The 22,376-nt window shown below is 62.9% G+C and overlaps 1 protein-coding gene and 1 long non-coding RNA gene across 6 annotated transcripts; one reads left to right on the top strand and one right to left on the bottom strand.

Moving 5' to 3' along the window:
- The first annotated feature begins 6 nt into the window (after positions 1-6).
- Positions 7-12,018, top strand: ADAM11 (ADAM metallopeptidase domain 11). 4 transcript variants are annotated; one of them, XM_042021606.1, is made up of 27 exons: positions 21-135; positions 1,359-1,549; positions 2,852-2,928; positions 3,287-3,353; positions 3,836-3,921; positions 3,997-4,063; positions 4,212-4,260; positions 4,351-4,418; positions 4,737-4,811; positions 4,898-4,969; positions 5,479-5,645; positions 5,722-5,806; positions 5,890-5,980; positions 6,090-6,141; positions 6,293-6,392; positions 6,678-6,749; positions 6,844-6,936; positions 7,042-7,122; positions 7,204-7,254; positions 7,816-7,879; positions 7,946-8,045; positions 8,119-8,238; positions 8,320-8,488; positions 8,564-8,678; positions 9,126-9,216; positions 9,690-9,707; positions 10,009-12,018. In XM_042021606.1, exons 1-27 carry the CDS (start codon positions 78-80, stop codon positions 10,022-10,024), a joined length of 2,295 nt encoding a protein of 764 aa, XP_041877540.1. In that variant the 5' UTR covers positions 21-77; the 3' UTR covers positions 10,025-12,018. The 4 variants fall into 4 exon arrangements, with proteins under 4 accessions (XP_041877541.1, XP_041877538.1, XP_041877540.1 ...); XM_042021607.1 differs by lacking the exon at positions 9,126-9,216 and having other exon boundaries at positions 7-135; XM_042021605.1 differs by lacking the exon at positions 10,009-12,018 and having other exon boundaries at positions 9,690-9,834.
- A 3,370-nt stretch (positions 12,019-15,388) lies between these two features.
- LOC121661399 lies at positions 15,389-21,031 on the bottom strand. Of its 2 annotated transcripts, none has more exons than XR_006014966.1 (4): positions 20,101-21,031; positions 19,225-19,429; positions 18,356-18,454; positions 15,389-15,651 (listed from the first exon to the last, which is right to left on the bottom strand). It is a non-coding gene; the product is annotated as an uncharacterized LOC121661399 (long non-coding RNA). The 2 variants fall into 2 exon arrangements; XR_006014965.1 differs by having other exon boundaries at positions 19,294-19,429; positions 20,101-21,028.
- Positions 21,032-22,376: the final 1,345 nt, after the last annotated feature.

Here is a 22,376-nt window from a genome sequence, read left to right as displayed (position 1 = left end):
GGGGGGGGCCGGACGGGACGGTGACGGTCCCCGGCGCGGCGGGCCCGGCGCGGCCGCTGGCGGAGCATGAGGGAGCCATGAGCCCGCTGCGGGGGTGGCTGCTGGCCGCGCTGCTCTCGCTCGCCCCGCGGGCAGGTAGGTCCGGACCCGCTCCCGCTCCGGCATCGCCCCGCTCCCGGCCCCGCTCCCGGCCCCGCATCGCCCCGCTCCGCTCCCGGCCCCGCCGCCGCCGCTGCGGCTTTTTCGCTGCATCGACACATTTTTCCGCAGCGTCGCCCCGCAGAGCCCCGGGAGGGGCCGGGCCCGCGATCCCCCCGCACCTGCCCGGCCCCGGCCCCGCAGAGCCCCGGCCCCGCACCGGCCCCTCAGCCCCGCGTCCCCCCCCCGACCCGGCCCCGCGCCGGCCCCGGCCCCGCGCCCTCCACCGCGCTGTCCCCGCACCGGCCCCCGCCGTGTTCCCTCTCCGGAGGTGGCCGCATAGCAGACCCCGTGTCCCCTTCAGGATGTGTCCCCATCTCGGCTTCCCCGTCCCCTGCATGTCCCCATAGATGTCCTCATAGCAGCCCTCCACGTTCCCTTGGGATGTTTCCCCATAGCGGCCACCCCCCGTGTCCCCTGACTGTCACCTCCAAAGGTGTCCCTGCACCAGTCCTGCTGTCCCCTCGTTGTCCCTTCTAGGGGGGGTGTCCCCATACCAGTCTTCCATCTCCCGTTCGGTGGTGTCCCCATCCCGGCCCTCCCTGTCCCCTGGGTGTCCCCTCTGAGATGCGTCCCCATTCCAGTCCCCCCTTTTCCCTGGATGTCCCCTCCAGGATATGCTGACCCCCCCCAACCTTTCCTTCAGGTGTGATGGCATTTCTGAGCCCCCGTCTCCCTTGCATGACCCCCCCGGGATGCATCACTTTATCAGCCACCCATGTCCCCTGTGTGTCCCTTCCAGGACATGCCACTGTATCTGAGACCTCCTGAGCTTCCCCACCCGGATGTATTCTCCTGCTGGTCACCCCCATGCCCTGGGCACCCCTCCCAGCCCGTGCTTGCTGGATGTCCCCTCCTGGGCACACCAGCGCACCTGGATTTTCCCCAGCTGTCCACCCTGGGACAACCCCTGTACCCACCCTCCATGTTCCCATCCAGGACATGGGTGTCCCCTTCTGGATGCAGTGCCACACTTGGGTCACCCCCCGAGCGTGTTCACCAGCTCTGTCCCCTCGTGTTCCCATCTCCCTATCCCTCCTCGTCCCCAGCCCTCCACGTCCCCATGTCCCCAAGGCCCCTGTGTCTCCATCCCTTCTCCTCCGCAGCCCCCCGAGCCCCCAGCCCTTCCAGGGTGGCCGCGACCCTGTCCCTCCCCGCAGGTCCTGCCGCGCAGGCTGGCGCGCTGCCGCGGAGGCTCCCCCGGGCCACATGGCAGGAAGGGCGGGTGGTGTCCCAAATCACCCACCCCAGCCGGCTGGTGGGGCAGAGCTCGGGAGGAGAAGTCCCAAAGCATCAGCTGGACACCAGGGTCAGGAATGAGCCCGGAGGAGGAGGAGGAGGCGGAGGACCCGTAAGTGAACGACAGCCCCCTAGCCGCTCCCTTTCCGGGGTCCCTGGCAGGTGGAAGGTCCAGGTCCCCAGACAGCCGCACCCAGCGTGTGCGTGGGTACCAGCGTCCCGAACTGGAGCCCTCGTCCCCCCAGGGACCATCCCGCTGCCATCCTCCCAGGAGGGACACTGAATTGTGCCGCGAAATCCCATTAAATCTGGGAACCAGTGGCGCGCGGGCATTGGGAGGGATGAAACGGGAGCGGGCAGGTGGCGGGCAGGGCTCCCACAGGAACAGGCTCGTGAGTCCGGCAAGGACGGATCCAGGCCGCGTGGGAGCGGCGCCCATGTCCCCCCCAGTGCTGCTCCCCAGACCAGCCCGGGCTCGGGCACTGGGCAGTGACCTTCACCCCAAGGCCGGCTGCCCCAGCATTTCGGGGAGCGGCACACGCGCCCCATCCGGCACGGGGGAGTTGAGGTGTTGGCAGCCGCGGAGGCCGGCGCCCATCGATCCCCGTCCGCGCCGGATAAAGGCGAGATGAGGAGCTGCTCTCGCCGCAGAGGTGATTTACACCCGGCGTCGAGTGAAACCGCCGGACGCCGGGAAGCGCCGGCAGCCGCCGCGCTGGCGGGAGGCCAGGGAGGTGTTAAGCCAGGGTGTCGCGGGGGGAGGGAGCGGCGGAGATCCTGGGGAATTCGGGGCTAGGTCCCCGCGGCAGAGCCCTCTCCGGCCTTGCTGCCAGACCCCAGGGTTGCGGTCGGGGCCTGGGACATCCCCTCCCCGTGGTGACAGACGGTTCCTCATCCCAGTGTCCTCATCCCGAGCTGCGCTGGGTTCCCAGCGAGGGGACAGGGCACGCCAGGACGGGTTTGGCTTTTCTGCCGTTTCGCCATGTGAAGCACCGGAGGGGCCCGCAGCCGCTGCCGGGCTCTCACCCGAGCGCCGAGTTTGCCGGGGCTGAGGCCGCGCCGCAGCGCTCGGCTCCCGCTGCCGCTGCCGGCGGCAGGAATTAGGTCAGGAGCGGCGGCGCCGCAGGGCGGGAGAAGCGGCGGCTCGGCTGCCGCGGCCGGGCTGGGCCCAGCGCCGGGGGGACCCTCCGGCACCCCCAGCCCCGCACGGCACCCGCGGAGGGGGCGATGGGACGCAGGTGCCATCCCAGTGCTCCAGGGCGTGATGGGTTTAAGAAAAAAAAACCGGTTTTCTTTTAGGCTGAATTTTTCGGCGAAAAAAAAGAAAACAGACTGCATATTTGGGTTGGGGTTTTATTATTATTTTAGCTATGAATTTTAGGCGGGGGGGCTGACGGCTCTGGCTGTCCTGCAGGGGCTGCACCTGGCACAGGTGAGCTTCATGGTGCGTGCCTTCGGCTCAGCCTTCACCCTCGATCTCCGGCTGAACCAGTGAGTGACCCGGGGGTCCGGGCAGGAGACCCAGCATGGGCCTGCTGGTGCCCCCCGGGAGGAGGGGAGGGGCTGGGGGGTGCTCGGGGATGGGGCAGTTGTGCGGAGCCATCCCAGCTGCAGCAGTGGGGGCTGAGCCGGGGGGAGGAGCAGAGGGGAGAGGGGCCCATGGGACGCCAGCGCCCTCCCAAACTGGGGGTTCCCACGCTGAGGCGATTCCGTGTATATGGATGGTGGGTGGTGTCCCACACTGGGGTGGTGCCCTGCACATGGATGGCTGCTGTGGTCTCCCTCTTCCTTCTCTTCCTCCTCTTCTTCCCCACCCCACGGCCTCTCATCCCCCACCTGCTCCCTGCAGCCACCTCCTTGCCTCCCACTACGTGGAGCGGCACATCGGCGCGGGCAGCAACGGCAGCCACAGCACGGTAAGATGTGTGCCATGCTGTGCCATGCTGTGCCAAACCATGCTGTGCCGTGCCGTGCCAAACCATGCTGTGCCAAATCACGCTGTGCTGTGCCAAATCACGCTGTGCTGTGCCAAACCATGCTATGCCATGCCATGCTATGCCATGCCATGCCATGCCATGCCGTGCCATACTGTGCCAGTGCAGGGGTTGTGGTGGCCGGTTCATAAATCCCACAAAAGCCCACGAATGATCCCAAGCAGCTCATCCCCACCCCCGTGCCCCCCGGTGCCCACTGCCCCTGGGGTGCCCAGCCCCTGCATGGGGGGGCTGCGATGGTGATGGGGGATGCTCCTCCAGCGGGGGATCCCTGGGTGCTGTGGGCACCAGGCATACCCTGAGGGTGCCCGGCAGTGAACCCCAGAGCCCCCGGGCTGGGTGCGGCCCCTGGGGGTGCGGGGCAGGGCGGGACTCGGGGCTCAGCGCCCGTCCCCGCTCCGCAGGGCGCGGGGGAGCACTGCTACTACCAGGGCCGGATCCGGGGGCAGCCCCGCTCCTTCGCCGCTCTCTCCAGCTGCCAGGGCCTGCGGTGAGTACCCCCACTGCCAGGGGGGCCGGGGGGCCGCACCCCTCTGCACCCCGACACGCCCACCTCTGTTTGCAGCGGCGTCTTCTCGGACGGCCGAGCCACGTACCTGATCGAGCCCCAGGCGGGCGCCGAGCACGGGCAGGTGAGCGGTGGCACTGCCGTGTGCCTGCCTGAGTGTCCCCAAGGCAGCTTTACGGGTCTGGCTGTGGCTTGGGGACAGCCATGGGGACACGGGGACGTGGCAGTCCTCCCCTCCACGCACGGCCGTGACACACCTCTCCCCGTGGCAGGGCCTTCGACCGCACATCGTCCAGCGCGTCCCCAGCTGCCCCCGACTGGGTGAGCCTTCGCACGGAGCTGTTCCTGGGGATCGGTGGCCTCAGTGGCCCCGTGTCCTTGTGCCCCACCATCTCTGTCCCCTCCCTCCAGGCTGCCTCTTCCCTGCGCTGAGCCAGCGTGTCCCGGGTGGGACACCAAAGCTGCGGCGGCGGCGGCAGGTTGGTGGGGTCAACGGGGTACACAGGGCAGGGGACGGAGGACATGGGGCAGGGGACAAGTGTGCTTGACCCTGGTTGATTTCTGCCAGTTGGCTGCGGGTGCAGCCAGGCTGCTCCGTGGGTGCTGGGGTGGTGTTTGCAGGGTGCTGCTCCTGCCTGCGCTCAGGGGTGCCCAGGGGACCCAATGGAATACTGCTGGGGCTGCATCCCAAGACCACCCAGTGGCTCTCCCCTCTCCCTGGACCCCAAACATCCCTGGCGGGGTCAGGAGCCCCATCCGGGTGCCGGTGCCAGCTCAGCCGGGGGTTCCCTCTGCAGGTCCGCCGAGCCCAGCACACGGTGCACAGCGAGACCAAGTACATCGAGCTGGCCGTGGTGAACGACCATCAGCTGGTGAGCGGGAGGTTCCAGGGGCTGGCAGGGGCAGTGAGGGGTCGGGCTGGCCCCCCCAATCCCGCCTGGCCCTGGTGTGCTCCCAGTTCCTGCAGCTCCGCAAGTCCGTGGTTCTCACCAGCAACTTCGCCAAGTCCGTGGTCAATCTGGCTGACATGGTGAGGGGGGTCCCTGGAAGGAATTTGTCCCCGGGGGGATTGTCCCTGGGAAGGTTAATCCCTGGCACCTGATGGGTTTGTCCCTTGGGGACTTCATTCCCAAGGGGTTTATCCCCAGTGGGCTTATCCCTGGAGAGAGGGTTTATCCCCAGTCCTGGTGGGGTTTGTCCCTGGGGGGTTGTCCTTGAGGAGACTGTTCCCAGCAGCTGGTGGATTTGTTCCCAGGGAGTTTGTCCCTAGTTCCTGGTGTTATCTCGGGGGCTTGGTCCTCAGCACCTGCTGGGTTGGTCCCTTGAGAGTTTGTCCCCACGTAGTTGGTCCCACTCTTGTTTTTCTTCTTTGGCACCTGGTGGGTTTGTCCCACTGGTGTTTTGTCTCCGGGAATTGTCCCTGGTGACAGATGTGTGTGCCCAGCTCCTCAAGTTGTCCGCAGCAGTTTATCCCTGGTAGCTGGTGGGTTTGTCCCTGGGAGGGGTCGCGTCCCCAGCACCGTCCTTTTGTTCCCACAGATCTACAAGGAGCAGCTAAACACCCGCATCGTGCTGGTGGCCATGGAGACGTGGGCGGCGGAGGACCGGATCCGGATGGGGCAAGACTCCCTGGAGACCCTGAACGAGTTTGTCAAGTACCGGCGCGAGGGGCTGGCAGAGCACAGTGACACCGTCCACCTCTTCTCGTGAGCGCGGTGGCCACGCGTCCCCCCCCGGGGCCCGGGACCGCGTCCCCCGTCCCCACCATCCTCTTCCTCGCAGGGGTCGGACGTTTCAGAGCAGCCGCAGCGGCACCGCCTTTGTCGGGGGTATCTGCTCCCCTGCCCGCGCCGGCGGCGTCAACGAGGTGGGTGCGGCGAGACCCCCGCGAGGGCGGGCTGGGGACAGGGACGGGGGTCCCTGCGGTGACACCGCGTCGCTCCCGCGCAGTACGGCAACGTGGCGGCCATGGCGGTGACACTGGCGCAGACCCTGGGGCAGAACGTGGGCATGATGTGGAACAAGCACCGCACGGCCGCAGGTACCCGCCTCCCGCGGGGCCGTGGGGACGGTGGAGACGCTCCGCGGTGCCACCAGGCCGGCGGCGGGACAGTGAGCACCCCCAGCCCTGTCCTCTCCTCTCCTCCCAGGGGACTGCCGGTGTCCGGACTCGTGGCTGGGCTGTATCATGGAGGACACAGGGTGGGTGCCCGCTCGGGGTGGCACTGCCACATCCCCTGCACACTTCGTGTCAGCGCTGCCGGCGGGGGCATCGCCGAGGTCCTGCCCGGGTTCGGGTGCCTGGCAGTGCCCCCGAGCAGGGCAGGGTGTGACAGTGACCCCCATCCCGCAGGTACTACCTCCCTCGGAAGTTCTCCCGCTGCAGCATCGATGAGTACAACCAGTTCCTGCAGGACGGCGGCGGCAGCTGCCTCTTCAACAAACCCCTGAAGGTAACGGCCTCCCCGACCCCTCTGGGGGTCACAGTGGCGAGCGATGCTCTGGGGGTGGCTTCTGGGGTCCCTCGGGACTCGTGGCGTCCCCAACCCCTGCCACGGTCAAGGTGCTGGTGCTGAACCCCCAGAGCAGGAAGAGCCTCGTGCTTGGCAGCAGTTTGGGGGTGCTGCCATTCCCCAGGGATGTGATGCCCTTTTCAGGGGACCCATGGCAGCAGCTGGCTCAGGGGTCCCCAGCAGCTCTCATGTGTGTGTATGATGTCCCCCCCTCGGTCCCGGCAGCTCCTGGACCCTCCGGAGTGTGGCAATGGCTTCGTGGAGGCAGGCGAGGAGTGCGACTGTGGCTCGTTGGCGGTGAGCAGGGTCGGGGGGCTGCTTCCCCCGCTCTGGGGGGCTGCCGGGGCTGCCAGGGGGCTGATGGCCGTGATTCCCGCTGCTGTCCTGGCAGGAGTGTGCGAGGAGCGGGGGAAACTGCTGCAAGAAGTGCACCCTGACCCATGACGCCATGTGCAGCGACGGGCTCTGCTGCAAGGGCTGCAAGGTGCGGGGCTGGGAGCATCCAGGGGGCTCAGGGGGCCCGGGTCCAGATGTGGATCCAGTGGGGTCCTGTCCCGTTCCTGATGAGCTGGGTTTGTGCCCCGGGCAGTACGAGCCACGTGGCGTGTCCTGCCGGGAGGCTGTGAACGAGTGTGACATCCCCGAGACCTGCACCGGCGACTCCAGCCAGGTGAGTGGGGCCGGGGGGACATGGTGGGACATGTTGTGGGGCCTTGTGGCATCACCCAACCTCTTCTCCACGTCCCCACAGTGTCCCCCCAACCTCCACAAGCTGGATGGATACTTCTGTGAGAACGAGCAGGTGAGTCGAGCCCAGCCTGGTGGGACACAGCCCTGGGGCTGGGCACATCCCCCCGGGCTCCAGCATCAGGGCTTGTGCATGTTGGAAGCACATTTGGGACTGTCCAAGGCCCCGCTGGATGGGGCTTGGAGCAACCTGGTCTGGTGGAAGGTGTCCCTGCCCATAGCAGGGGATGGAACTGGATGGGCTTTAAGGTCCCTTCCAACCCAAACCAGTCTGTGCCTCTGTGACTTTTTGTCAGCAATTGCAGCCACAGCTGAGCCACGCACACACACACACATGGCTGTGGGCTTTGGGGTGAGCAGGGGGCCCTGAGCCCCCACTGCTGTCCCGTGGCTGTGCACACGTGTGGCTCCTGCTCCCTGCACCACATGAGCCGGGGCAGTGTCCTGGGACCAGGCGTGGGGGGGACATGTGTGGGGCTCATTGTCCCTGCAGCACCTCCCTGCAGCGCACCTGTGTGAGCCCTTCTCCAGCCTCATCACCCCTCTCCAGCCCCCTGAGCCTCCTCCAGGACCCTGACTCCTCTCCAGTCCCCTGACCCCTCTCCCATCCCTGCAGGGACGATGCTATGGCGGGCGCTGCAAAACCCGGGACCGTCAGTGCAACGCGCTGTGGGGCCGCAGTGAGTGTTGGCCTGGGGTGGGGGAACGCAGGGGGTGACGAGCAGGTGACACTCACTCCCTGCCAGGCTCGGCCGAGCGCTTCTGCTACGAGAAGCTGAACGTGGAGGGGACGGAGCGGGGGAACTGCGGGCGCGAGGGCCTGGGCTGGCTGCAGTGCAACAAGCAGTGAGTGACCCTTGTCCCCGCGGCCCGTCCCGGTGCCACCTGCCATCCCAATGACACCACCGCTGCCTTGCAGGGACGTCCTCTGCGGCTTCCTCCTCTGCGCCAACATCTCGGGGTCGCCGCGGCTGGGGGAGCTCAGCGGGGAGATCGCCACCACCACCTTCTACCACCAGAACCGCTACGTGGACTGCAGGTAACGGTGCCACCGTGGGGACCGGGATGGCTCCAGGTCCCAGGGGTCCCGATGTCACCCGCTGTGGCTGTCCTGGCACAGGGGCGGCCACGTGCAGCTGGTGGATGGCTCGGACCTGAGCTACGTGGAGGACGGGACGCCCTGCGGGCCCGGAATGCTCTGTCTCGACCGCAAATGCCTTCCAGCCACCGCCTTTAACTTCAGCTCCTGCCCCGGCAGCTGGGACGGGAAGATCTGCTTCGACCACGGGGTGAGGGGCGCGGTCGGGACAGGGGGACACCCGGGGAGTGTCACGGTCGCGGGGGGTGACGCCGTCCTCTCACAGGTTTGCAGCAACGAGGGGAAGTGCATCTGCCGGGCGGAGTGGACGGGGAAGGACTGCAGCGTCTACGACCCCATCCCTGAGCCGAAGCCGACGGGGGAGACGGAGCGGTACAAGGGTCCGTGTGCCCGCGGGGACACGGGCTCCCTGCTGTCCCCAGGCCTCACAGGCTGGGCTGTCCCGCTTTGTCCCCAGCCACACCGGGGCTCCAGAGTGTCCTCCCACCCTGGTGCCACAGCTCAGCTGGGCATGGCCGGGTTTGCCCCTCTCCCAGGTCCCCACAGCTCTGGGTCATCCCTGGAGCTGTGTCCCCATGTCCCCGCATCCCATCCCCACTGAGGTGTGTCCCTGTGGCTGGGTTTGCCTCCCTCCCAGGTCCCCACAGCACTGGGACTGCTGTGTCCTGGTGTCCCCCTGTCCCCTCCCCACTGACATGTTCCCTGTGGCTGGGTTTGTCCCCTTCCCGCGTCCCTGTGGCACTGGGGCATCCCTGGGGCTATGTCCCCGTGTCCCCTTCCCACTGACGTGTGACCCTGTCCCCTCCTCCCTGTCCCCTCTGTCACAGGTCCCAGTGGCACCAATATCATTATCGGCTCCATCGCGGGGGCCGTGCTGGTGGCTGCCATCGTCCTAGGGGGGACAGGCTGGGGATTTAAGTAAGCAGCCACCGCATGGCTCGTCCCCTCTGCTGCTGTCACCGGCCACGTCCCCCCCGTGCACCAACACCGCGCCAGGGCCAGGCCGTGCCCTGCTGGGGCACTGCCAGTCCCCCCAGCTGGGCATCCCCTGCGGTGCGGCCTCTGGTCCCCTTGGCCCTGCCTGGTCCCCTGGCCCTGCCTGGTCCCTTGTCCCAGCCCCTGCCTGCCCCCTGGCCCTGCCTGCCCTGCCTGCATGTGCCATTGGGGTGTCACTGTCACCCGGACCCCGTGGCCGTGTCTGTCCCCAAGCATGGGGTGCTGGGGCGGGGCTGTGTCGGTGGCCCCCCGTGTGTGCTCCTACCTGGCACTGGGACACTGCTGCTGCCTGTGGGACCAGGGACACCGGGGTGGGGGGACGCACCAGGGGGGACAGCGGGGACACGGGGGTGGCACTAATGCTCCTCTCCTCTCCCCCTGCCACCCCCCCCAAGGAACATCCGCCGAGGAAGGTACGACCCGGCGCAGCAGGGAGTGTAACCGTGTCCCCCCCATCGTCTCGTCACCGTCCCTGTCACCGTCACCGTCCGGCAGCCTGACGGCGTGGGAGCCCCCGGGCCCGTCTGTCCGTGTGCTGTGTGTCCGGCCGTGCTGTCTCCATCTCTGTGCCCCCACGGCTGAACGGGAGCAGCGGCTGGGGGGGCCTGGCAGCAGCCCCCCCCCCCGGGGTGGCTCATTTCAGCTCAGTGTCCCCCCATGTGTCACCCCCCTGTCACAGCCCCCCACTAAACGCACCCCACTTCTGTGTTGCAGGTCCGGGGGGGCCTGAGCGGGGCCGCTCTGCCCCACCCCCCCAGCGCCTCATTAACAGCAATTAAATGGGGCGGCGCTGCCGAGGGTCCGGCCGAGGAGGAGAGCGGGGGGGGCCACCCGGGACCGCCCCCCGGCCCCCCCCGCACCGCCACGAATGTACGGGGACCCCCGGCCCCCCCGGGCTGGCGGCGCTCGGCACTGGATGAATGAATGTACCCGGGGGGCCAGCGGGGAGCCCCTGCCCCACATCCCCCTCTGCCCTGCAGCAGCATCTTCCAGCCGGGGGCCTGGGACCCCAAAAGGCAGGCCCGTGTACCCCAGGACGAGGCCAGTATACCCCAGTACCAGGCCAGTAATACCCAGTACGAGGCCAGCACCCTTTCCCAGTTCAGGGCCTGGAATCACGTCCCCCTCACCCCCGGTGCCTGGGCTGGGTCCCACGGGGGCCGAGTCCTGCACCCCCAGATGTGCCTCCCCACCCCCCCAAACTCCGTGTGGGGTTTGTCCCCTCAAATTCTCCCCCGATCCCCCATGTCACGGCTGCACCCCCCAAGCCATGGGACGCCGAAGTCCCCAGTGGTGGGACAGGCACCCACAGGTGACAGCTCTCCCTCAAGACTTCCCCCACTTCCCCAGCTCAGGCAGGTGAACCCCAAACTGGTGACACTGGGGTTCAGGGTGACAGAAGGACCCCCCAGGGGACAAGGGTACAGGGTGAGCCCTGGGCTGGGGACACATGGGGCTGCTCTCTGGGTGGCACTTGTCACCCCAGTCCCAGGGCAGGCTTGTGGCACCCGTTCCCCACAGACTGGGTGTCCCCCACCCCCGCGGCAGGCTGGGGGGAGGCATCACCCCCTCCCTGTGGCACGTGGCACATGTCACCCTGCATGGGGTGGCTCTGTGGGGCCACCCAAACCACAGCACCACGGAGCACCGGGGGCCACACTGGTCCCTTTAACCACTGGTGACACTCAGCATGGAGGGGGAACGTCCCTGGTGGCACTGGATGACACAACCCCGTGTGTGTGTGCGTGTGGGGACACCCCTGGGGACACTCAGCAGGGGGACAATGGGGAACGATACCCATTGCCCACAGCGGAGTGGGGGTGTCCCCTCTGTGTCCCCTCCCTGCCCAGTGTCCCTGCCCACCACCAGGCGCCTTTGCCATGGAGACAGAGGGTGTCCCCAAGCCCAGCCATGGCCAAAGTGTGTGGTGGCCCCCAGCCTGGTGTGACAGCCCCACTGAGCACCCACGGGTGCCGTGGCTGTGGTGGCACCACAGGGGACAGGGTGGGAGGTGACAGCAGGATGGGGGTGGCTGGACATCCCCTGGCTGGGCTTCAGTGGTGGCTCCTTGTGTGATGGATCAGCAATGGGCTGGGAGACATGGGGACCTGGGACCACCGTGGGCATCAGGGGTCTGGATCAACCCCCCATCTCTATCACTGTCACCGCAGTGTCCCCACAACTGTCACAGCCACGGTGCCGGGGTGCTCCCCGCGGCGAGGGGACACCCCTGGTTCAGAGCAAGAAGCCACCGTTGTCACTGGGTTTGGGGACATTATAATATATATATATATATCTATATATATATAAATACCGGGATTTTTCTTAATGATTTTAACGCTGTCAGGGTGGGAGGGCCCGCGGCGGGGGGGGGGGGGGGGGGGGGGGCACCCGGTGCTTCCAGAGCCAAGCGAGCAAAGCCCCCCCAGCTCCCGCTGCGCCCACGGCCCCGTCCCGTCCCGGGGACGAGCACAGCGGGGCGGCGTCCCCGTGCCCCCCTCGCCGCACCGCCGCCACCCCGCACCGCCTGCTCCGCTACCGCCGGGCCGGGCGGGACCCCCGCGCCCGCCCCGCGCCCGCCTGGCCCCGAGCTCCCGCTTTGCACGTGCTGGGAGCCGCCGCCGGAGCCGCCGGGGCCGCCGCTCCGGGCTCGGCCCTGGCTCCGGGCTCGGCCGCCTCCTGCAATGTCGCAGAATTTATTTACAATAAAGATTTGAAAAACGATGGGGCTCCGCTTCTCACCCGCGTGAGGAGGGAGGGGAAGGGGCCAGGGAGGCGGGAGGGTCCCCAGATTCCATCCGTGAGGATGCTCTGGCCCTTGGATCCCTCCAGCTCATCCCACTGATGGGTTCCCCATGTGCTGCATCCCACCCCGGCCTGTCCCTCACCATTTCCACATCTGAGTCAGGAGACACACCCAGTATGACTCCCAGTATGGAGATGATGGCACACGGTGAGTGTCACCCTCTCACCTGGTGCCTGCCTGGGGACCCTGTCCCACTGTGGGGACACGGGGCTGCTCCCCGTCCCGTCACGGCGATGCTCAGTCCCTGTGCAAGGACACTGCTCCACCCCTGCTCCAGCCCAGGGACATCCTCAGCACAGTGAGCGCCGCGCAGGGTCCTGGCAGCAACCCCTGGCAGAAGGGAACTGGGGGACAGGTCCCCAGCCCCCAGAGGGACCCACGAGGATCTTCCCATGGAGCCAGCCCGGGTGGTGCTCAACTGGGGCTGGACCTCAAAGCTCCGCGCTGTCGCACTGACCAGCACGGCCGAAATCCCTGGGACACCGGACTCCGTGGGACAGCCGGACCCCCTGGGACACTCGGACCCCCCGGGACAGCCGCACTGCCCGGGCCGATCGCTCGGCAGGCTCCCGGGCACGGCCGCTCCTCCTCGCACACCGGCCAGGAGAGGGCTCTCCCAGCACAGCCCAGACGCGCCTGGGCTGGACGCGCAGGAGCTGCTCCGACGTCCCCAGGATGCTCCAGGGCCACGCGTGTGCCCGCGGCCCCGGCCCCGCGCGGGCCCCGGGACTGGCGGGGGTGCAGCACATCCCCTCTGCTCGGGGTCCTGTGCTAGTCAGGGGTCACCGCACGGGCGTCACTTCACTCCCCTGGGGGACCCCTTCTCCGCCCGCCGGGGACAAGGGGCGGGATTCAGGACAATTCCTGCTGTGGCCACCTCCCCCCGAGCCCCCAGACGTGGGGCTGGAGGTGCCCATCTCCCCGTGAAGCCCTGAAGGGACTCGCTCTGGTGTCCCCCGTGCGCGGCAGGAGAACACACCGGCTCCAGCTCCCTGCGGAGATGATTCTGAGCTCCAGCCTGGGATGCTGGGGATGCCCTGAGCACCTCGAGGTGCTGCTCCCTGGGGAGGACACCCAGCTCCGGCTGGGAGCCCCTCTTTGCCTCCAGCCCACCTTGTTAAAGCCATCACTGTCAGCCCCTTGCTCTGCCCCCCGTGGCAGGACGGGGCGAGGGGTGAGGAAGGGGCTGGAGGAGCCTCTGGCCGAGGCAGTGACCGCGGGGTGAGAGGGGGGTCTGCACCAGGACCCCCTCAGTGCCCCCTCACCACAGTGCCCTCCTGATAGGGCAAGGCTGGCAGCAAACGGGGCTGTTTCCCCCGTGACGTGGCTGCAGGGGCATCTCTGCACCCCATGAGGGGTTTGATGCTGTTTTGCTCCATCCACAGTGGAGCTGTTCCACAGCACGGAGCTATTTTGGGCTGGTGTCGAGATACCAGCGCGATGAGTGAGTCAGAAATATTCCAGATGCACTGGCTGCTTCTGAATCTTGAGTTATTCAAAATCTTCAGGGTCAGGAGGGCAAAAACCATGTTTTCAAGTGGACCCAGCTGAGCCTGCTGCCCTGCAGGGTCACACAACACCCACCGCTCCTGATCAGGGCAGGGTTCCTGTGCCAGAGGCTGGGGCACAAGGACACCACGATGTCTTGGATGTGTCTGGAAGAAGGGAGGTGCTCCTTGGCCAACTGCCCAGGACCACAAAAGCTGCAGGAGGCAGCAGGTCTGGTGCCCAGAGACACCCAACACCCCAGGCTGCCCTTTTTCTCCATCACAAACTGCTCCAGCTCCTTTGCAGCTCCCCTCATGGCTGCCCCAGGCACAGAGCATTCCCGCCTGTCCTCAAGCTCCTTCCTTCTCCAAATTCACCGGTTCTGTCAGGGTCAGTTCCCGTGCTCAGCTCTGATCTGCACTCCTCACCCACTGCTTTAACTACACCTCCCAAAGGTCAACCACAGCAACCCCACGGGAGAAGCCAGTCTTCCGTTTCCGTGCTGAGATCAGAGAACCAGGAAAGCTGGAAAAGCACTCTAAGGCCATCGAGTTCTACCATTCCCCCAGCACTGCTGAGGCCACCACTGGCCCCTGTCCCCAAGTGCCACATCCACAGGTTTTTAAACCCCTCCTGGGCCAGTGACTCCACCCCTGCCTTGGGCAGCCTCTTCAATGCCTGACCACCCTTTCCATGAAGGAATTTTCCCAATATCCACCCTGAGCCTCCCCTGGCCCAGCCTGAGGCCGTTCCCTCTCCTCCTGTCCCTGTTCCCTGCCAGCAGAGCCCGACCCCCCCGGCTGCCCCCTCCTGTCAGGGACTTGTGCAGAGCCACAAGGTCCCCCCTGAGCCTCCTTTGCTCCAGGCTGAGCCCCTTTCCCAGCCCCCTCAGCCACTCCTCATCAGACTCCTGCTCAAGGCCCTTAACTTAAGAGAAAAAAAATCCAAACAAATCCCTCATTATTAGTAAACCCAAAGAAAGAAGAACCCAACGCCTCCCCCACGCGGTGTCTGCACCATTGCATAATGGGAAACCCTCGAACCTAAAATATCCGCGCTCCTCTGGTTGCTGAAGCTGATGATCGACCATCTGGCTGCGATTTTCCAACGCTAATCTAACGAGGCAGACACTGCTTTTGGGGTGAGCACAAGGACGAGAGCCCTCGAGGACTCCCCAGGAAGGTGTCGTGGTCCTGGCCGAGGCTGGGGGCGGTGAGGGGGCTCCACGTGAGCAGCAGCTTGTGAGAGCAGAGGGAGGCTCAGGCTGCTCCCCCATCACGGAGCTGGGATGTTTGGGGCACCTTTGGGAGCAGAGGACACATCAGATGGTCGGGAGGCACCTCTGCAGTGCGGAGTGATGGGGAAATGCGTCTCGAAGGGCGTGAACCATGGGGGGACATCCATGGATCCATGGAGTTATCTCCCAGGTGAGGGAAATAACACCCCAAGCCCAGTTTCACCACCATGGCCTGATTTTCCATGCAAATAAAGAACCTGAACTGAACTCTGACCACAAATCAGGACAATGGGTTTCCAGCTGGGAAACCCTCCCAAGGCTGGCACCTGCCTGGTGCAGAAGCTGCCCCTTGGCCACAGCACTGCAGTCACACACCCACACCTCGGGGAACGGGTGCTTCCTGCTCTGGGAATGATGCTGGGAGACAACGTGACTTCATCCAGCTGTGCCCACATCTGTTCCTGGTGCTAAACAGAGAGGGGAGAGGAGAGGAGAGGAGAGGAGAGGAGAGGAGAGGAGAGGAGAGGAGAGGAGAGAGGAGAGTCCTAGCACCCAAAGGCATCTCCAAGTTGAGGCCTTTATTTGATACATGGAAAATTCAGGGAAAATGATGGGTTTGTCACCATGGAGAAACTCAGCAGGAGGAGTTCGCACACCTCAGGTGGAAGCAGATCCCAGCTCTGTCTCGCCCACGATGGGAATTTTGCTATTTAGGCTCCAGATGGAAACAAGAAACAAACCCGTGCATGGAAAAGAGGCCATTTGGGAAAGGAGGTTCGTGGCTCCACACACCTTGCGTGGACACTCCACAGGGCATTCCAGAGACCTGGCATGGGGGGAAGGAGAGAGTCAGAGCACCCAGCTGCCAAGGCTCTGCCAAGCACAGCACCTCCACAGTGGAGGAGACTCCACCTCTGGGTGGACAGGCAGGAGCCAGGCAGGCTGTATGGGAATGGATTAGGAAGAAGGGTCACAGGAGCTTTAGCAAGGGCTTGTGGCAGCCTGGCAAACCCAACAGGTCCTGGTGACTGCAGTGACCTGCCAGGCTTCTCCCTGCTGGTTGTGCTGCTGAGCAATTCGGGCTGATCAGAGAATCACAGAAGGTTAAGACCAAGTGAGAGCCCATCTCATTCCAGCCCCCTGCCATGGGCAGGGATACCTTCCACCAGACCAGGCTGCTCAGAGCTCCATCCAACCTGGCCTTGGACACTTCCAGGGATGAGGCAGCCACAGCTTCTCTGCGCAGCCTCACCACCCCAGCAATAAAAACCTTCTTTCTTAAATATGATCTAAATCGACCCTCCTTCAAAATAAAACCATCATCCCTCGTCCTGTCACAACAGGCACCACTGAAGAGTTTGTCCCCACCCTCTTATCCCCTTAAGTACTGAAAGTTCTGTGATAATGCACCCAGAGTTACCCAGTGCTCAAAGAATTTGCTGGGAAACGCTGGGATTGTGTGGATTTTAGATAAAAGATACCAGAGCTGAAACCTTTTGCTGACCAGTTTGAGTGACCACTGACCTGATTTCTACCAGCAGAGAGAATGCCTCCATAGCAGAGAATAAGGACTCGAGCAGAAACTCAGGCTTTCCAAGGCTGCCCACAAAACACTCAGGTCAACCCTCAAATCACTTTTAAAAATCCGTAGAGGCTTAAGGAGCTCAGGGGCAGCCACCCCGGGCCCAGGATGGGAGCACTGGGGATGGAGTGTCCCCCCCAAGGGCACTGAACACTCAGTGTCAGGGGAAGGAGAAAAGGAAAGAGGAGCTGAGCCCTGAGGTCAGCTCAGCGACTGAAGAGCAGGCAGGAACAGCCCCACGGCCCCAGGGACAGCAGCCAGATCCCAGCGGGAATGCGATGGAGCCGGACACAGGCTGGGGAGAATGGGGCAGCTCAGCGGTCAAAGCGCAGTCACACCAGCGCCTGTGAGGGGCCGTGGGCTGGAGACGGTGAGAGGCAGCCCAGGGGACGGCGAGGATTTGCACCGGCCGACGGCCCGGGAGCAGGACTGAGGCTTTGCTGTGCTTTAACTCCGGCTCCGCCGCCGCCAGCTCCGGAGGGAGGGCGCGAACATCCCGGGGAAAACGGGGGAACCCCAATTCCCGGCGTGTGTTACGGCTGGACTGGGCAACAGCAATTCCCAGTGCCCTTTAAGGAGCGACCTCCTGCTGCCAGGCGCTGCCTGCATCCCTCGTAGGGCTTTTCCAGCTCCCAGCCCGTGTCAGCCCAGCTCGGCTTTAACCCCCGCGGCGCCGGGGCCGATTGCTCCGGCGGGAGCGGTGCAGGAGCTGTCGCGGTTCAAATCCAGGTCAGCGCAGCTCCGCGGAGTCCCAGTGGGCCCTGGGATCCCTGGGATCACCCTGGCAGCGCAGCCAGCCGAGCTCCCGCTCCCACCGGGGCAGCCCCGCAGCGCCCCGGGCCCGGCCAAAGGCAGAGCCGGGGAGCAGAGGTTGCCGAGTTAAACTGGCAGCTGACAAAGGGAAGGTTTGTTTTCCCATTTCCTGAGTTTTTCTTCCCAGTCCTTGAGAATTTAAATTCCCGGCTAGAATGAGCAGTTTGTTAAATCAGGTTTGAGGTCTCCCGAGGTCCTGGCTCTCCTCTCTGGGATGTCGGCGGTTCCGCAGCCGCCAGGTCAGAGAAGTTTATGTAACTCTCTCCTCACTCTGCTCTGGCTATGACACTTTCTCTGGGATCTCCTTTCTTCACAAGGATCCCCTTCCCTCACTGGATATCAAAATACTCAAAATGACTAAATTTGAGCACTGCAGAGCATCCCAATGCACTGTTTTGTTCAAAACCCAGCAGGCTCCTTATGCTGCTCCATCCAGCTGGTCAGCAAGGGGAGGCGAGAGGGGAAAAGAAACCAGATTTCAGAGCCAACAATTAAACCAGGATTTCATTTCAAAGAATCACAGAATCATTAAGGCTGGAAAAGATGTCTGAGACCATCAAGTCCAACCTTGGACCCTTGTCACCCAGAGCAGAGCACTGAGTGCCACGTCCAGCCATTAAATCCCACCCTCCTGAGCTCATCCCCTCCTAGCCATGGATTGTCCCCCCTCCTCTGTGCACAGGGGCCAAATCCCCAGGGACAGTGTGACCTCTTGGATGCACTGCCAGGGGAAACTCTGGGGCACCTTAGAAATGCAGGGTGAGCCAAAGGATGAGGCTCTCCCTCTTTTTCTCTCTCACCACAAACTTCTGTGCTTTAGGGTGAGGTGGTTTTTTCACACCTGCAGAGCACCGTGTTCCCAGCCTGCCCAGCAGCATCCAGGTGCTCCTGGCAGCAAGAACCTGCACCAGGCAGGGGGACACCGCTCAGCATCACTGCACTGGCCTCACCCTCTGCTCCTCTCTCTGTACCCCTCTCCCTGCATTTCACTCAATAAACTCACTTTCTCTGTGATACCATCGCACCTGGGTTTGTAGTACAGAAGGTTCTTGCCCCTGCCAGGCCCCTGTCCCTGTGTGTCCCCTGGCACCTGCCCAGCCCCACTCCCAAACTCCTCACTCACACCAATTCTTACCTGCAGCAGCAGCACGTCTGGTCACCACCTTTTCCTGGCACTGGAAGGGTCCCAAACCTCCCATTAACTCACTTGAAGGCAGCAGCACCTGCAGGAGAGCTGGAGATTATTGTATTATGTATATTATACAGATATAAGATATATAAGACCATAAAAATCAGACTGGTTTGGGTTGAAAAGACCTTTTTAAAGAACATCCAGTGCCACTCCCTGCCATGGGCAGGGACACCTCCCACTACCCCAGGTGGCTTCAAGACCCATCCAACCTGGCCTTGGACACTGCCAGGGATCCAGGGGCAGCCACAGCTGCTCTGGGCACCCTGTGCCAGGGCCTGCCCACGCTCCCAGGGAACAATTCCTTCCCAATATCCCACCTAACCCTGCCCTCTGGCAGTGGGAAGCCATTCCCCCTTGCCCTGGCACTCCAGGCCCTTCTCACAAAGGCACTGGTGTGTTACCAAAGCTGTTTTCAGTACAGAACAGGCTTTTTTAAAAGTTTGCTGATCGTGGTTTCTCAGGTGATTTCGATTTTATGGAAAAAGTTATGAAAAGCCTGGCAAATATTCATAAATGGGAGTATCGATTTTCTAGGGATAAGAAATACTAGGAGGGGAAGAAAAAGAAGTAGCTCCCTTCAACCCTTATCTGTCTTTAAACGAGGGCAAGACAAGAGCTGAGGAGCTGCCCTGGTGCTTCCCAACACTCCCAGCAGAGCTAAACCACACCACTGCTTGTTGGCTGGCTGAAGGAATCCCATTCATCAGCAGGGCCTGGGATCCTGACTGCCATGGGAACCCTGAGAGGAACCTCCTGGCCAAGCACATTCCAGACAACCCCCAGGTGTGCATCGCTTCACCCCAGAGCCTCACCCTGTGCCGGGGCTCCAGTGGAAAAGTGGGTTCCCAGCTCCTGTTCTGCTCCTGCTCGGCCACACTCACCCCACAGAGGGAATCCAGGCCTTGGGGCGGCCCCAGTCACAGCTCAGGCACAGGAGGAGGGCTCAGTGTGACCATCCCAGGCCCGTGGTTCCGCTCCTGGGATCCACATCCTCTGCCAAAGAGTCACCGGAACATCCTGTTCAATAAAAATAAAAGGGAGGAGGACAGCAAACCCTGGCCTGCACAGAAATGGCTCCCAAGTCCTGAAGAGCACTGATCAGATGCCTTTAAATCCTCCTTCCAAGGCATTTTCCCCAGCCATCAACGTGGAATTTACACAACAGCGATAATGTCACGCTGCAGAAAACAAAATGTCATTTCCCGAGCAATGATGAACTGGTATTTGGAGCCTCCTCTGATACAGAGAAAACGAATGGCAATTTCCCTGGGAGCAGAAGCCCCCGAGCTCCTTCCCCTGCTGCTGCAGAGGGTGAATTATGCCGAGTTCTGGCATTAACAGAACATCATTTCACTCATGCAAACGGATCCATCCTTCAGGAACTGTTCCACGGTAGCTGAGCTGAGCATGTCCCATTCACAGGGATCAGGCACTGAGCACGTCTCAATGAACAGCTCCTTTGGATGGAACCTCACAGCAGCAAATTGTGTGCCTGGGACCAGGAATTCCTGAATTATTAACAAACCAAGCGACAGGAATGTAACACACTTCCATACATGCTGCTACCAAACCGTAGCTAACTACAGGTAGGAACACTTAACATTAACAATCTTTAACACCCAACCTCTGCCTCCAAAAGGAAAATCACTCTGCAGCGAGGATCCCATTTATACTGGCAGTACCCTTACCCTCACTCACAGCCGAGGAAAAGGAGGTGGAGCTGTCAGCAGGCACCACAGAGCCTCCGCTGGGATCACGTCTAGACGTGTGGCGCTGGGAGAGGTCCTCAGGCACCCGAGGCATCCGCCCGGGGCTGGCAGATGTGACAGGGGACCCCTGGGAGCTGCTTTGCTCCCTCCTGGAGCGGCAGCTGGAGGCCACACAAACACCCAGGGGCACCTCCGGCAGCTCCGCGCATCTGCCCGGGGCGGCGGAGCCGAGCCCGCGGGGGCTGAGCGTGATCCCAGCTTTGACCTCTGGGTCTTCTCCTCCCGAGCACAGGATCAAACACAACCAGCACAGGATGGGCTTCTAGCAGACCCTTGTGTCACAAGGGCAGAGCACTGGGGCCATACCCACTTTTCCAAGCAGTGGTTAAAAGCATTTCAGACCTTCTCACTGTGACTTTGCTGTTCAGCAGAGGCTTCTGCGCCTAAAACCAGCAGAGCACAGGCTGAGCTGGGGGCCTGTGGCTGCCTGCAGGGACTCAGGGGTAACCACATGCATGAAGATTGCAGGGGGTTAAGGGTCTGGGAGCAGCAGGAGCCCAGATCCTGGTGATCCCTGCCATGGAACCTGTGCTGATGCATCAGGAGCCCTGGCCCCAGCTATCCCTGCGCTGACTGGAACCTGTGGCGTGGCTCAGGCTGGTGCGACCCTTCCCAGGCATGGAGCAGGCAAAGGCATTCCCTGTCCCGTGCTCTTCTCCTGGGCTGTGGAGACTATGGGCTGCTCGGGTGCCCTGGCAGTGGAGAAAAGGAAAGTTGTTAGCGCTGGAGCTGGCCCGGGTGACCGGAGCCCTCCTGCCCCGCCAGCCCGGAGCAGGGCAGCACCGCGGCCGCCTTCCTCACTCCGGACAAACAGCCCTTGTTCCAAGCCCCCGGAACAGAACCCCGCTCTCTCCCAGCTCCCTGCCAGCTGCACGCAGGACAAACACTCCACGCCTCCTTCCGCAGCCCGAGGTCAGGCTGGCAGCGAGGGGACAGCAGGGACACTCACCGGAGCCACCCTGTGCCAGCCGCGGACACCCGGCCGTGCCCTGTGACAGCGCCCGGACCGCGGCTCAGCTGGGGCAGCAAATCCTGCACAGTTCACCGGGCACTGCCCGCCTGCTCATCCGTACGCATTAATGCAGATTTCCCTCTTTTCCACCCTTTCCAAGGCCTGACTTCCCAACTCGGTGGGTTTTCCCTTCTTTAAGGCGATTGTTCTCGTCCCTGCAGAGCAATTCCCACGCAAGGCACAGGTAATTCCGAGCCGACTCTTTATTGACCTCAACAAGGTCACATGTATAAAAATTCCAAACTGTGGCTCTAAGACAAATCAGTAAATATCCCTCTCCCTCCCTCCCTCCCTCCCATATCCTATTGCTGGAAAAAAGAAGCCATCTCGCTCAGACTGGAGTAGTCCACTGGATTTAATACATTTTTCTTTTCCAAACCCAGAGAATGTCACCACAAATCCAAACTCCACCCAGCATTTTTGTCCCAAAGTCTCTCCTGGACGTTTATTTCAGAATGGTCTACATTAAGCCAAAGCAAGAGCATTTTAAAGCAATGCAGGTATTGTTTCTTCAAAAGGAAAAATGAAGTCTGAGACTCCGAAACCAACCAGAGCCAGAACAGAGCTGGGACAGACCCCACGATCAGCAACACACACTCAGCTTCAACCCAAATGTGCACTTTATACACAATGAAAGTGAAAATAAAAAGCAGTAACAGAAACAGCTCCATTACTTGGGATTTTCAGAATGAATCCAGTGCTGGGATTGGAATATTGTGGGCACTCTGCTCACTAACAGGGACGTACTGGGTGGGCAGAAGCCCACGGGACTGCTCTGAGGCAGCAGCTTCACACAGATCATTAACTGGGAAATAACACAAAACCAGGGAGCAGCAGGTGGGAGCCTGGTTTAAGTCATTAATAGAAATTTGCTATAGTTTGGGAAGAGAGCAGTGAGGAGAAGGATTTTCCCTGCTCTCACTGGGGAAAGGCTGTTCCCAAAGCACCACACGGGGTTAAATGTCACCCATTTGGGACACTGTACAGCTGGGGGTCATGAGTGGACTGTGGCCACCAGCCCTGTTTATCTCCAGGCTCCAAATGTCTCTCTCTCATCCTTTCAGACGTTTTCCACCCAGCTTCCCAACCACACTCACAGCTCGCCCTGGCAGAGCCTCTGCCCATCACTGTGACTTTCTTCAGGCCACTGTTTAATTAGAGGAGCACTGCTAATGAAGTGCCC

This window comes from Corvus kubaryi, unplaced genomic scaffold, assembly GCF_017639235.1.
Source record: "Corvus kubaryi isolate FWS band 111438036 unplaced genomic scaffold, C.kubaryi_AGA036_p1.0 37152, whole genome shotgun sequence".
In the NCBI taxonomy this organism is placed as follows: Eukaryota; Metazoa; Chordata; class Aves; order Passeriformes; family Corvidae; genus Corvus; species Corvus kubaryi.
This window is presented reverse-complemented; position numbering and strand designations above follow the sequence as displayed.

Coding starts and splice junctions, on each gene's coding strand:
- ADAM11 (XM_042021604.1), top strand. CDS start 78: ATGAGCCCGCTGCGGGGGTGGCTGCTGGCCGCGCTGCTCTCGCTCGCC. Junction 6,142..6,292: donor TGTATCATGGAGGACACAGG/GTGGGTGCCCGC, acceptor CCCATCCCGCAG/GTACTACCTCCCTCGGAAGT. Junction 8,239..8,319: donor AACCGCTACGTGGACTGCAG/GTAACGGTGCCA, acceptor GTCCTGGCACAG/GGGCGGCCACGTGCAGCTGG.